The sequence below is a fragment of the Cherax quadricarinatus genome, chromosome 48 (genome assembly GCF_038502225.1).
Source record: "Cherax quadricarinatus isolate ZL_2023a chromosome 48, ASM3850222v1, whole genome shotgun sequence".
Taxonomy (NCBI): Eukaryota; Metazoa; Arthropoda; class Malacostraca; order Decapoda; family Parastacidae; genus Cherax; species Cherax quadricarinatus.
In genome coordinates, this window is record NC_091339.1 from 20,046,933 (window position 1) to 20,060,890 (window position 13,958).

A 13,958-nucleotide genomic window follows, 5' to 3' on the forward strand; every position below is an offset into this window, starting at 1 on the left:
CGCCAAACACCTCTCTAAACTCTTGGGCACTATCAGTCCAGCACATCTCAAACACTCAGGTGATCTTCTCAATCGCATTCGCAACATCAACATCAGGAACAAGAAACTTTCCAGCCTTGACGTGACTTCCCTATTCACCAAAGTACCTACTACACAAGCCATCGATCTCTTGCGCAGGAAAATTGACGATTCACTTGATCTTCCCATTCCAGCCAGCGATTTCATCGACCTTGTTGAACTATGTGTTGGCTTTATGTGTTTCTCTTTCGAAAATCACCTCTTTCAGCAGACTTTTGGACTACCCATGGGTTCGCCACTCAGTGCAGTCCTGGCGAACCTATACATGGAACATCTAGAAGCCGAACGTTTCTCCACCATTATTCCTTCGTCTGTCACCCGGCTCCGTTATGTTGACGACATTCTCCTCATAACTCCTAAACGCTTCAACGTTCAAGCTCTCCAAGACAAGCTCAACAAGGTCGAGCCTTCAATCCAGTTCACACTTGAAGAAGAAGTCGACAACACTCTTCCTTTCCTTGATGTTCTGCTCTGCAAAGCTGACCACGAACTTCGTTTTAAAGTCTATCGAAAACCCACCAACCAAAACGATCTTCTCCACTTCTACTCTCACCACGACACCAAAACCAAACGTGGTGTAATTATAGGCTTCTTCCTGCGTGCACTCAGAATCTGCAGCAACGAGTTCCTTGAGGAAGAATGCACTATAATTGAACAAGTATTTTCTAAACTTCACTATCCTCGTCACTTCATCAGAGACTGCAGACGGCGGGCATTAAACATCTTCAACACACCCAGAGAAGACACTGCCGAGAAGAGATGCATAGTCCTTCCCACCAACTCCATTGCCAAACATGTTTCCAACATCTTTGCCAAAACATCATTCCAAGTATCTACCTCCACAACCACGACCATCAAGGACATCACCAGTAGAAGACAGGACAAGCCTCCATCCTCTGCAGGGGTATACATAATCCCTTGTGAGGAAATGGTATGGTGATACCGACAAGATGTGGAAAAAGACACTTATGTACAGTTCAGGACATTTATTAAAGGAAACGTTTCGCCACGAGTGGCTTCTTCAGTCCTAATACAGAGAAAACTAAGAAAACACACACATATATGTGTACGAATGGTATATAATACCGACAAGATGAGAGTAAGACACATGTGCAACATCTGGGTATCTTTATTGTAGACGTTTCGCCATCCAGTGGCTTTATCAATACAAATTCTAGGACATAACTTGAAGACAGTAGAACTATGTACAGAAGATGAGGTAATCAGTCCCTCAACCTAGGAGTAGGTGCGAACAGCACCATAGTCGTGGAGATTCTGAAGCAGAAGAAAGAATCCTGGCGCTTATATAGTAACGTCAGGTGAAGCAGACGAGGGCAAATTCACTGGTAGGCGGGATTCCCCAGTGGAAGTAGGTTGAGGGACTGATTACCTCATCTTCTGTACATAGTTCTACTGTCTTCAAGTTATGTCCTAGAATTTGTATTGATAAAGCCACTGGATGGCGAAACGTCTACAATAAAGATACCCAGATGTTGCACATGTGTCTTACTCTCACACATATATATAGTGGCGGGAGTCAGGTGAGGTGAGGTGATGCGTGGGTAGAGGTGGTAGTGGTAGTAGTAGTAGTAATGGAACTAAGGAGGTGAGGCTAGAGAGGGACCTGCTGGCATCAAGTAACACCAGTTCCCAGGATGGGTAATATCCTCTTGCTTAGTAATTTTGAAATACTGTAACTACCGAATTTTTGCTTTATAGTGTTACTGACAGAAATTAGTGCAGCTTCAATGCATTTTCTCCGTCTTAAGTCGTCTTCTTTAATAACTAGTTTAGCTTCATTGAATTTCATGAGGTGTCCAACATCGTCTCTATGTTGAACACATGCGTTTTTGCGGTCATCATTTCTGCAAGCATTTTTGTGTTCTGCTATCCTAATGTCCAGAGTTCTGGCTGTTTCCCCTACATATACTTTGTCACCCTTCCCCCCACATGGTATAGTGTAGATTCCTGCACTTGTGCCAGAATCATGCTTGGGTTTTTGTATCAGGTTCCTAATAGTAGTTGAAGAGCTGGTAGATATTTTAGCCAGTTTTCTGTCAAACATTTTTGAAACATTAGTGGCAACGTTGCTGACCGGTAAAACGATGTAACTTGGAGGCTTTTCTTCAATTTGATAGGTGTTGGTCTTGCTGAGGATACTTGTCGCACGTTTCCTGCAGTCACGTATGAAGTGTAGGGGAAAGTGTAGTGAACTAAAAGAGTTGGTGATGTATGTACATTCTTCTTCGAGGAACTGCGGACTGGAAATTCTGTAGGCTCTCAGAAAGAAGCCAATAACTACCCCTCTTTTAGTTCTTGTGTCATGGTGAGAGAAGAAATATATATATATACGTGTGTTTTCTTAGTTTTCTCTGTATTAGGACTGAAGAAGCCACTCGTGGCGAAACGTTTCCTTTAATAAATGTCCTGAACTGTACATAAGTGTCTTTTTCCACATAATCCCTTGTAATGACTGCAACAAGTTATACGTGGGCGAAACATCAAGGGACCTCCAAACACGTATTTCAGAACACCAATACGCAAGCAGGTCTGACGACACAAGGAATGCCTGTGTACAGCATCGCAATTCACACAACCATTTAATTAACTACAGAAACTCAAGACTTATAGCCACAGAAGACAACACTCAGTACAGAAGAATCCTGGAATCATCGCTTATCTCTATAACCAACAATTTCAACCAGAACAATAGCTTCTATAACATAGCTGAACCACTCGTCAAGAAACTTCTTCATCGCTATCCCACATAAGAACATAGAACACTGCAGAAGGTCTACTCACAACTTGTCCAATACCCCTGCCTAGCTACCCAAGACTCTATAACCCCACCCGGTAGATCATCAGATGCAGCATTCTCCACCTGACCTCAACATTCTGAACATGACTATAAATACTCCCGTTCCTTCCAACCCCAGGTAGATCCGTGTGTGACTTGAAAAAGCCCACTGTGTGGGTGAAACGTTGTCAATAAAGGATCACATTATACTGCATTTGTGTTTATATTTCCAAGAAGTGTAAGCAACAGAAGTCCAGAGGTCATACTGCAGCTTTATATATCATTAGTAAGGCCTCACCTAGATTATGCAGCTCAGTTCTGGTCTCCATATTACAGAATGGACATAAATTCGTTAGAAAACATTCAGCGTAGGATGACTAAAATAATACATAGCATTAGAAATCTTCCTTATGAAGAAAGATTGAAAACTCTTAAGTTACATTCACTTGTTAGACGAAGAATGAGGGGAGACCTGATCGAAGTGTATAAGTGGAAGATAGGTATTAATAAAGGGGATATTAATAAGGTCTTGAGGATCTCTCTCCAAGAGAGAACCCACAGTAATGGATTTAAATTAGATAAGTTTAGATTTAGAAAGGACACAGGAAAGTATTGGTTTGGAAATAGGGTAGTTGATGAGTGGAACAGTCTACCTAGTTGGGTTATTGAGGCTAGGACTTTGGGTAGTTTCAAATTTAGGTTGGAGAATTACATGAGTGGGATGGGTTGGATTTGAGTGGGACTTGCACATCAGAGCTTATTTCTTGGGTAGCATTGAAAATTGGGTTGGTCAAATGTTTTGTTAGTGGGATGAATTGTAAAGGACCTGCCTAGTATGGGCTAACAGGCCTGCTGCAGCGTTCCTCCTTTCTTATGTAAGATCCTGGAGGGACTGGTCCCTAATCTGCACACAGAATTCACTCCCTACGAAAGCAATAGACTTGGTAATCGATGCAATATACCCCCAGTGAAAAGTAGGGGCGCCATTAGTACACGAAGAGAAAACACAGTAAGTGTCCGGGGCCCAAGACTGTTCAACAGTCTCCCACCAGCCATAAGGGGAATTACCAACAGACCCTTGGCTGCCTTCAAGCGGGTGCTGGACAGATACCAAAAGTCAGTACCGGATCAGCCATGCTGTGGTCCGTACGTTGGACTACGTGCGACCAGTAGTAACAACCTCGTTGATCAGGCCCTGATCCACCGGGAGGCCTGGTCATGTACAGGGCCGCGGGGGCGTTGATCCCCGGAATACCCTCCAGGTAGATGGGCCTACAGCTGCGAGATGCTGGTGACAAGGTCGTGAAAAGTGGGTTACCGCCTCGGGCACTGTGCCCGACTCTGACTGTTTTGACAAGGTGGGTTAATCGTACACCGCGTGGGGCAAGCACGTGCGAAGTACGCTGAGGCTGGTGCAGGGTACCTCACAGTGCAAGATGAAGACAACGCACTACTGGTATTAGTAGTAGCACTAGTATTAATAGTACTATTGGGACTAATAATAGTGAGACTAGTAGTACTAGTGAGACTAATACTATTACTAGTGGGACTAGTAGCACTAGTACTAAGTGGACTAGTACTACTAGTAATAGTGGTATTACTAGTATTAGTAAAAAAATAAGATTGTGTTACCGAAAGTTACTTTTGCTAGTGTTTAAAACAGAAAAGAATAAGATAAGAGAGCAAGATAAAGAAGAGCGTGAGAGAGGAAGCTAGAGCTACAAGCGGTACAAGCGAACACAAATTGTCGACTAAGCACAGAACAGGTCTGCTCGACCAACCACGGGTCTGATCGACCTCTGTTCACCAGCACTGAACCAGTCACGTTGGGAAACCGGTTCGAGGCCTTTGTTTACATGACGATATCCAGATTACCAGGCAAGCGAACCCGGTCCACCGGATTACGTGTTCACCGCGGAATGAACCCAGTCCGTCAGTTTCAGTGGTCACCGTGGAATGAACCCAGAACATTACAGTTACCAAAACTATGGTAGCAGCACATTACAGTTACGAGAACAATGGTAGCAGCTCATTAAGTTACGAGAACAATGGTAGTACATTACATGAATACAAGGTAAGACAAAGTTTAGACAGTCTAAATACACAGAATTCGATCCTAGCCAATACAACCGACGCGTTGGCGGCGGGACCGTCAAGTACTAAAACCGGAAGGGTCGTACTGAGCCTGGGGAGTGGGGAGGCAATCAGGTTTGAGTCAAGAGGGCAGGTCCAATTCCTTACATTAAAAGTCCCTCGTCTTTATCAAGGCACCTTCCTTGAATCAAGAGCCCTTCACCATCAAGGCACCTTCCCTGAAGGGGCGTGTCACTGAACTTTTCTGGTTCCGAGAGATGAACAAAATCTGTTAAACACTTATGCAATGGCAACGACAAAACTGGTAACGAGCATATGAATGTTGATGGCGGTTATCTAGTAATGATTGTAACATTCTTTCCCCCCTCGCCCCTCTCCTTCGTCCTCTTACTCTTTAGTCCCTTCCTCACCTTTTTCCTCCACCTGATACACAGTAACAAACTCGACCTGTGCAACTACATTTCGGCGAGTACATACACATACCTATCACACTGCCCCCACACACATCACAAAATTTGCACACCTGTTGCAACTTGCTGATCAGCAGAATTTTGTATCGCTTACAGTGTCTTCATATATCGAGCCCAGGGACCTTAAGATATTCAACACTGTGCACTCGTAAGATATACTGAAGTGTCTTACGTGTAAGGAGCAAGATAATACTTCTGATGGGATTTATGACAACAGTGTAGACAGTTGTGCAGACAACAAGGTTTAATTACGACAGCTTTATTCTGTGCAGAACTTTATTAAGTTATGACTTGATAAAGCTCCACATGCTCCGTGGAGCTGAACTCGTCTCCGGGCTGAGGGACTGACTGACCGCCTCACATACTTTTTCTCAAAGGCTGATGGACTGCTCCTTCGTATTTGACTAAGATGTAAAGTAAAAGGACGCAAAGCTCCTGGAGAGCGAAACGTTGCCACAATAAAAGTGTCACATTAGTTGCACTTGTTTCCTTTTACTTTACAAGTTGTCGGTAATTCTACCAATATTATTACTGATAAATTAGACATGTGCAACTCTTGGGTATCTTTATTGAGGAAACGTTTCGCCACACAGTGGCTTCATCAGTCCATACAAAGGAGAATCTTGAAGAACAGGAGGAGAATGAGGTAATCAGTCCCTGAACCTTGAGTCGATGTGGTCAGTCCATCAATCTTGAATAGAATACGGCATACGTGCTGAGGAGCTTATAAACCGTTGGCAGGAGAGGTGCAGCAGTCATAGGTCGTGTAACATTTGTTCAATGTTGAAGTAGGTCGTGCCCAAGAATTAGGCAAGCGAAGAATTCCCAAGTATTAAGATCCCAAGAAGTTGCAGTGTCAGACACTGCAACTTCTTGGGATCTTAATACTTGGGAATTCTTCGCTTGCCTAATTCTTGGGCACGACCTACTTCAACATTGAACAAATGTTACACGACCTATGACTGCTGCACCTCTCCTGCCAACGGTTTATAAGCTCCTTCTCAGCACGTATGCCGTATTCTATTCAAGATTGATGGACTGACCACATCGACTCAAGGTTGAGGGACTGATTACCTCATTCTCCTCCTGTTCTTCAAGATTCTCCTTTGTATGGACTGATGAAGCCACTGTGTGGCGAAACGTTTCCTCAATAAAGATACCCAAGAGTTGCACATGTGTCTAATTTATCAACATGTCGGTTCTCTGAACCATTCATCTACAAATATTATTACTACTTGACTAAGATGCCTGCTGTATAGGCGAAACGTTTCATCAATAAAAGATACTCAACTGTTTCACATGTGGCTTAATCTTCAACGTTCTCATTAAAAAAAAAAAAGACAATACTGTGACTAGAACAGTATACAAATATCCCACACAGAGAAGCTTGCAACGACTTTGTAAATAGTCCAAGTCGGACCGAAACGTCGTTGTAAGCTTCTCTCTCATATGTGCGGGTTACTTGTGTATTGCTCTCATTAAGCTTTTGTTGTGCTACGTTTCTTTTCTGTATCGTAGACTCGATAGATCGTCTCGACTGTGCACTTCTGGAAAGATAGCTAGCAACTAACTGATGGTGACTGCGTCTTCTCTTTTGGGTCACTTATCTTAAAAATTACGAGGTCCTTAGTTCTCTTGGGAGAAGTAAAAGCCTCAAGCACGAAGTTTAAATGTTGAGTTCAACTCGCCCACGGAACGCCAGCGTTCAACTGGTCCCGGGAGTAAGAACGTCGGTCAGCCGTAACGATCTATAATAATACTGGGTGAGAACTTGTTGCCTGGGAAGCTCACTTTTTGTAAACTCAGTGAGCTCGTCATGTTAAAATTTCAATAATTTTATTATAATAAATTTAATGCCAAGTTAAAATATGCTGAGCTGTTTTGTATCCATAAGGTAGTGAATCATTTTGTGTGGGAGGGAGAGATAAGGATAGCCCCTCCCCCAGCTGTCTGTACGGGGTTCGATTCTTCCCTTCTGGCCCCAACTTTTATTCTTCGTCGGTCATCATTTGTTCTTAAAACTGTAGTACGCGCCTCCGTATACAGTTCACTCTACTTTCTACCATCCTCAGACTGGAAAGTACTGCCTAACATCGCCGTGATTCATCTATGCTTTCATATACTTTTGTTCCTGGTCATGAAATTTCAGCTATTCCCTGACCATCCTATCAATCCCTCCAAGTGTCTAGTATGTCGTAATCATGTCTTCCCTCTTTTTCTCTCCCTCTCAGTCATCGGGTTAGGTTCCCCTTTTCTTTTTTCTTCAGGCCCTTCGACTCTGGGTAGCATATCTTAGAACATTTTCAAGTTTCTGAATGTTTTCCTCTGTGGTAGGGGCCTCACGCTGGTACTATATATTCTAAAGTGGACCTGGCAGTCTCCTAAAGGATTCTTAAAGGTTATTCAAGCATTTACTTGCCTTATAGAGGCTACTAAAGTTGTAAGGTTGATGTGTTGTTGCAGCACATAAGCCTTATCACTTGGAGGATGGAGACTACAAATCTCTACTCGAAACCACTCCCTACGAAAGTAAAAGACTGGGCAGGCGATGCAAAATGCCCCCAGTTAAAAGTAGGGGCGCCATTGGTACACTAAGGGAAAACAACATAAGTGTCCGGGGCCCGAGACTGTTCAACAGCCTCCCATCAGGCATTAGGGGAATTGCCAATAAGCCCCTGGCTGCCTTCAAGAGAGAACTGGACAGATACCTAAAGTCAGTGCCGGATCAGCCGGGCTGTGGCTCGTACGTTGAACTGCGTGCGGCCAGCAGTAACAGCCTGGTTGATCAGGCCCTGATCCACCGGGAGGCCTGGTCATGGACCGGGCCGCGGGGGCGTTGATCCCCGGAATGACCTCCAGGTAACCTCCAGGTAACTCCATCTAGAGTTTTTCCTTTTCGGACCTCTAACCCAGAGGCTGCTGGATTGAACTCCAGCAGCGACGTGTTTAATCACCCCTATAACCCGTAAATCTGCGAATCTGTCCTCACCCATTTGCATTCTCCTCAAATTCACTTTGTCTACACGAGATAAGAGTTTATACACTCGACAATTCTTATTATATCTAACTAAAGATTTAGTCTTGAGTTAGATCAAAAATATTTCCACCATTTCTTTAACGTACTATGTAATATCAGGTCATGCTTAATCCACTAAAAGAGATTCCTTTTTCACTCCAGCTTGTAGATCAGTCTTTCCAGGAAAAATACGATGTCAAAAGGTTCACTGCAATCCAGGAAGACGAAGACCCACCAGTCCATGCGTCGTCAGACAGGAACTCCACTCCCTGGATCCGTGTTGGTTTGCAATGACGAAGCTCCTTTTCAGGGGCCCGTTTCCTCTTCTTGATAACTTCCTCTATTATTTTTATTTGTCATAGCATACTTTACAGACCGTTATACATTTGCACAGACGCAAATACACATTGTTATACACACACATTAGTAGAAAATTATGTACTTCAGTGATGCCTAACTCCTTAAATACAGGGACTATAGTAATCGTCTCCCAGGTATCTGTTGATTGCGTAGTGTCCAGCGGCCTCCCGCTGGGTTAACGACAGCCTGTGCTGGTTATGGCGCCCTCATCACCCGCGAAATAACACCAAAGAAATCCAACACCTTTCCCACGTCTCTCCCCGTGACGGAAATTGGCCCTAAACCGACCTTTCCTCCCCTCCAATTCCTAGCTCAGCTCTTCACGACAACAAGTAATCGGGTTTATGGATACAGGGATGGGTGTTGGATGTTTGGCGGAGAGTGGATGGCAAAGGGTGAAGGACAGAGAGACGTGTGGGAAGAAACAAGGAAACCTTATGTTATCCTGGTGTCTATCTCCATCAATCCTCACTGCATCATGGCTTGATCCGTTCTATCACGGAAGGGGTAGGTGGGAGTCTGCTTGTGTACAACAATTTCGTAAACCTACCTGGTGTTCTAGACGACATAGCCTAGTATGTAGGCTAAAGGCTATTAGATCTTTGCTAGGATATCCCTGAACCCTCCCTGTAGTTCTGCTGAACGCATATTTAAAGCTAACTACATTACCATTTTTTCCATTGTTCTTAGGAATACAATAAGATTTGTAATGTGTCTAGTTGTAAAAAAAAACTGTTTATCAAAGCAGCCCTAAGAAACCCTTGAAACTATTACGGTGAGGTCCTCGTCAGTGCTAATGTAGTCAATGTGACAAGTCATAAACATTTACGTGTGTAGAAAGACCACCATTTAATCTCCAAGAAGTTATCAACAGTAATTTCGTAAAGACACCTGTGAACAGGTTTCACCTACTTCAAGAAACTGTAACCAAATTATTCCTTCAGAATTTATCTAATTTTTTGACGTACCTGTTCAAAGTGTCTGCCTTCTTGTTGTCTACCTATTTTTGATTACGGAGAGTCGTTGCCCCCTCAGCCCGGTCTCAGAGCAAGCCTTTCACAGCTGGTGGATTTATCAACTAGGCTGCTGGTGCTAGTAAAGTGCATTTCAATGTTGGCACCAGTGATCTGTTTATTAGGAACTGAACTTGCCAGGTGCCCACCCTCTTGAAGACAGCTAGGGGTCTATTGTAATAGTTGATATACGTGTGCTTACCTGGAAAATTCCTCTTCTAATTGGTTTCAAACGTTCAGTGATGCTGATTTTTAGACAAAGGAAGCTTTGCCTTTCCTACCTGGAGTCTACCTGGAGGGCATTCCGGGGATCAACGCCCCCGCGGCCCGGTCCACGACCAGGCCTCCCGGTGGATCAGGGCCTGATCAACGAGGCTGTTACTGCTGGCCACACGCAATCCAACGTACGAACTACAGCCCGGCTGATCCGACACCGTTTTTAGGTATCTGTCCAGCTCCCTCTTGAAGACAACCAGGGGTCTTCCGGTAATGCCCCTTATTGCTGGTGGGAGGCTGTTGAACAGTCTTGGGCCCCTGACACATTGTATTTTCTCTTAGTGTACCAGTGAGGCCCCTACTTTTCACTGGGGGTATGTTGCATAATTTTGTGCAATTTTATCCAAAGTTACTTCTAGAAAGCCATTTATTTTACTGCTTACAAGGCTTGAATCTTCGTCTTTGTCTCCTTACCATCACATGTCTACGATAAATCAAACTGTTACATAGAAACCCGAGCGACACATGCAGTAGTTACTCAACCGTCTGTGATACTAGCTACAGGGCCAAGATGCCACCACATTCTTATGTTACCAGACATTACCGTTCTACAGCTGCCACAGCCACATCTGTATCAGCAGACACCAATGTCTTCAGTAGTACACGCCAGCGGATGCTTCTTACCCGTTCCGCCATAGGGCCAAGTTAGACAAAACATCTCACCTGACTGAAGTAGCAAATGAAGAGCAGCGGTGTTCCAACACATAGGTGGGTTCATCATGTTGTTGGGACTGGGGCACATGGGAGACCTGGTGGGACCCCACGCAGTAGCAACCACTGTAGTATTCATGGCTCCAGCAACACCTGCAGATGAAATTTGCAAGTCAATGTCGGGACCAACACACGCGAGTAGAGGAAGTTTTAATAATTACACAGCATTTTGACCCATGAGGGCACCCAGGGCTTTGTTAATAAAAAAGTAAACACTCGTACACATACTAACACACCGAGTTAGGAATACTAAGAACCGATCCGGTGTCCTTGATATTACAAGATACACAGATATAAAGACTCGGCCACAGTGTGTACACAAGATTTGTGGTTTTACTCCCAGCTGTTGCTATGCGACTGAGACGGTAAAGCTGTGCACTTGCAACTGCTTTTGTTCAGTTCCCAGCACTCCTTAAACGATCTGTTACTTTCATAAAATGTTAAAGAGGAGAGGCAGCTTAGAACTACACTAGCCAGCATCCTTAACATGCACACTACTAATTTAATGGAGGTGTGCTGTAGCGTGTTACAGCACAAAAATGGAGGTTTCATAAACGACTAGATACAATCAGAGACGTTACTCTTTCATAAACTTTACTGGATTTGTACAAACATTTACCTCTAATATATCTACTTAACCTATCTAGAATTTTGCATATGCTCAAAAAAATTGTAATAAACTCTTAATGAGAAACAAGAACCCACATGCAGACAAACAGGAAAACATGTTACAATAAACTTTGTTTTCCTGTTTGTCTGCATGTGAATTACTGCCTTGGATAATTGCATGTCACTGTTTTGCTGGCAGGCGGGGTGATTCATCGGCTGACCCTAATGAATTTTACGCGCCACGTGTGGATTTACAGACAAGCGAGAACCTGAGTGTCAGTTGGTCTCACTTTAAAAGAGAAAGCTAAACTGATAATTTTTTACAAAGCATTGAAATTCCCGTCGACTGTGTGGTGAGGACTGTGGAGACAAGAGTCAGGGGTATGGGGTTGGTCAAGAGAAAGTTGTACAACACTTCCATTAATATATTAGACCCTCTGGTCATCAATGTTCCTGCTGCGTGATCTTTGAATTTCTGTATTTAGGTCATTCATTTCATTGTAATCTTCCATTATTAACCATATCAAACTTTCTCCGTTTTGCCATTTTTTCCCTCCTCTCACCATTTGGCATCCCTCTGTAAAATTTGCATTTGTTACCACCTGAGAATTTTCTTTGCGCGCTCTGATGTCTGACTGTTCATCATTAGATAATCTGTCTTTTAGTGTTTGTATTTGTGTCATACAGATGCTTTGGTCTCTCACTATTTGTTGGTCAGTAAGTTTCTGCCTCTGATCGAAAAAATAGGGTTACTGGGTGTGGTAATTACTGTAGGTAATGGAGGAGTTTGAATTAAGAGCATGCGAGGAAGAAGAGGTAAGGATTATGATGGGAAATAAACACAGTTTTAAATGTGTGTAGGAAGAGTTTTGATTCACTGCAGTGCATGCCCTGTTATCCTTGCCTGTTTCTCAAGTTTTAGTCGTAATTTCTTGTGAGGTACAGCTTTATTTAACGTCTTATTGACAAACATATGCAATTCACACATCTTTTTTTCGCCTTCCTCAGGTGTATAACTGTCACAGAACCTCAGCAATCGCGCCTCTGAAAGAGGCACATTGAAGAGTCTGTGCATCAATCATTTATTCACTAACAATCTAGCAAACTGTTGTCACTGTGCAGTATGTCATATCGCGTACATTTTTTTTTTCAAGGGTCTCAGATGAGCGGTAAGATTGCGGAGGAATGTGTGATGCTGGCCTGGGTGGATGTTTAGCGGGGTGAGGTACATACACCGGACAGGGTAAAAAACGGTAATTATGAGGGCTCGATTAAAAGGGTGGGCGGGGTAGGTGTGAGTAGTGTGGGTACGTGCTGTGTGGGTGCGAATGTTTTACACGATGTATATAAAAGCATATCTACAAAAGGTTTCTATACAAGATTCGCGCCAGGAAGTGGAGCTGACACACACCAGAGAGAGTAATGAACATGGAATCCAGGAGGTGAGACCGGATAGGGGTGGGGAGAAGAGAGAGACAGAGGGGGGAGGGAGGGAGGGGGAGAGGTCGGTGGGTGTTCCCAACTCCTGACTGAAGAATTTACCAGCTTCCACACTCCAGAAAGTCACTCCTGCACTTCGCCATCATCTGTTCTGTCAATGGTCGCTAAAAGATTGTTTTGTACACTTCTGATGTGTTCAAATAGTTGTTCTTTATAAGTGAATATTGCGGTGGTGGCGGTAACTGAGCCGTTACCACCACATGCTCTGCACACCTCCCACTTCTGAAACACTGTACACTGACTCATTTGCATAAACACAAATATTATTTATGGTACAGACCTATTTAACATTCGAAGCGTCAAGCCTGTTGCAAGAAAACTATATGCAATTTCCGTCTTCGGATAAAAGTTAAAAAACAAACAAAAAACATATAATCCACCGTACGGTTGTGACCAATATAATGATCTGAAAAGTAGAAGTGAGACCGAAGAACCTATAAGAGCCCGAAGACCAAGATTATTTCTCTCAGCGGGGCGAGGAACTGCTACTGATGACTTCTGTGACTTCATAAACCATCCGAAGACTGCAACAAGATCATGTCTCGGGTACATATACGAGTTGCAAAAATGTCACCTCGTCTCTTCTGGGTCAAATTGCATTTCAAGTTTTTTTTTTTTTTTAGAACGCTGCCACTCTCAGATTTTGTTAAAATTCAGTTGGCAGCTTTCTGCCAGTTGAAATTTGACGTGGCTCTATGAAAGCCAAGTGTCTTACACAAATATTAAGAGAGTTAGCGGTTCTTGAGGGAGTGCAGGTGGAGTTGTGGAATGTGGCTACTGGTCTGGAGAGAATGCAGTCCTGCCTCATGAAAGTGCAATGCACCAGCTGGCCCGTGCCAGAAAACTCTGCTACCACAATATACCAGCTGGGTAGTGCTGGGTAGTACTACACTTCTACTGCTACTAGTTCTAGCGCTGCTACTTTTACTCGTGCTATTACTGCTACTGCCGCCGCTATTTCTGCTGCCGGCAGCAGCAACGGAGGTGAAGGGCAGGGGGGTAGGGGGTGGATCTGGGGTTATCGCAGCGAGCAT

At 43.8% G+C, this 13,958-nt stretch overlaps 1 protein-coding gene across 1 annotated transcript in view; it reads right to left on the reverse strand.

The window, feature by feature from the left end:
* Positions 1 to 13,958, reverse strand: part of LOC128696053 (uncharacterized) — a 63,667-nt gene that overhangs the window by 34,374 nt on the left and 15,335 nt on the right. Inside the window, exon 2 of the mRNA XM_053787058.2 lies at positions 10,768 to 10,908. Coding sequence (XP_053643033.1) covers positions 10,768 to 10,908 — 141 coding nt within the window. The remainder of the gene's footprint in view (positions 1 to 10,767; positions 10,909 to 13,958) is intronic.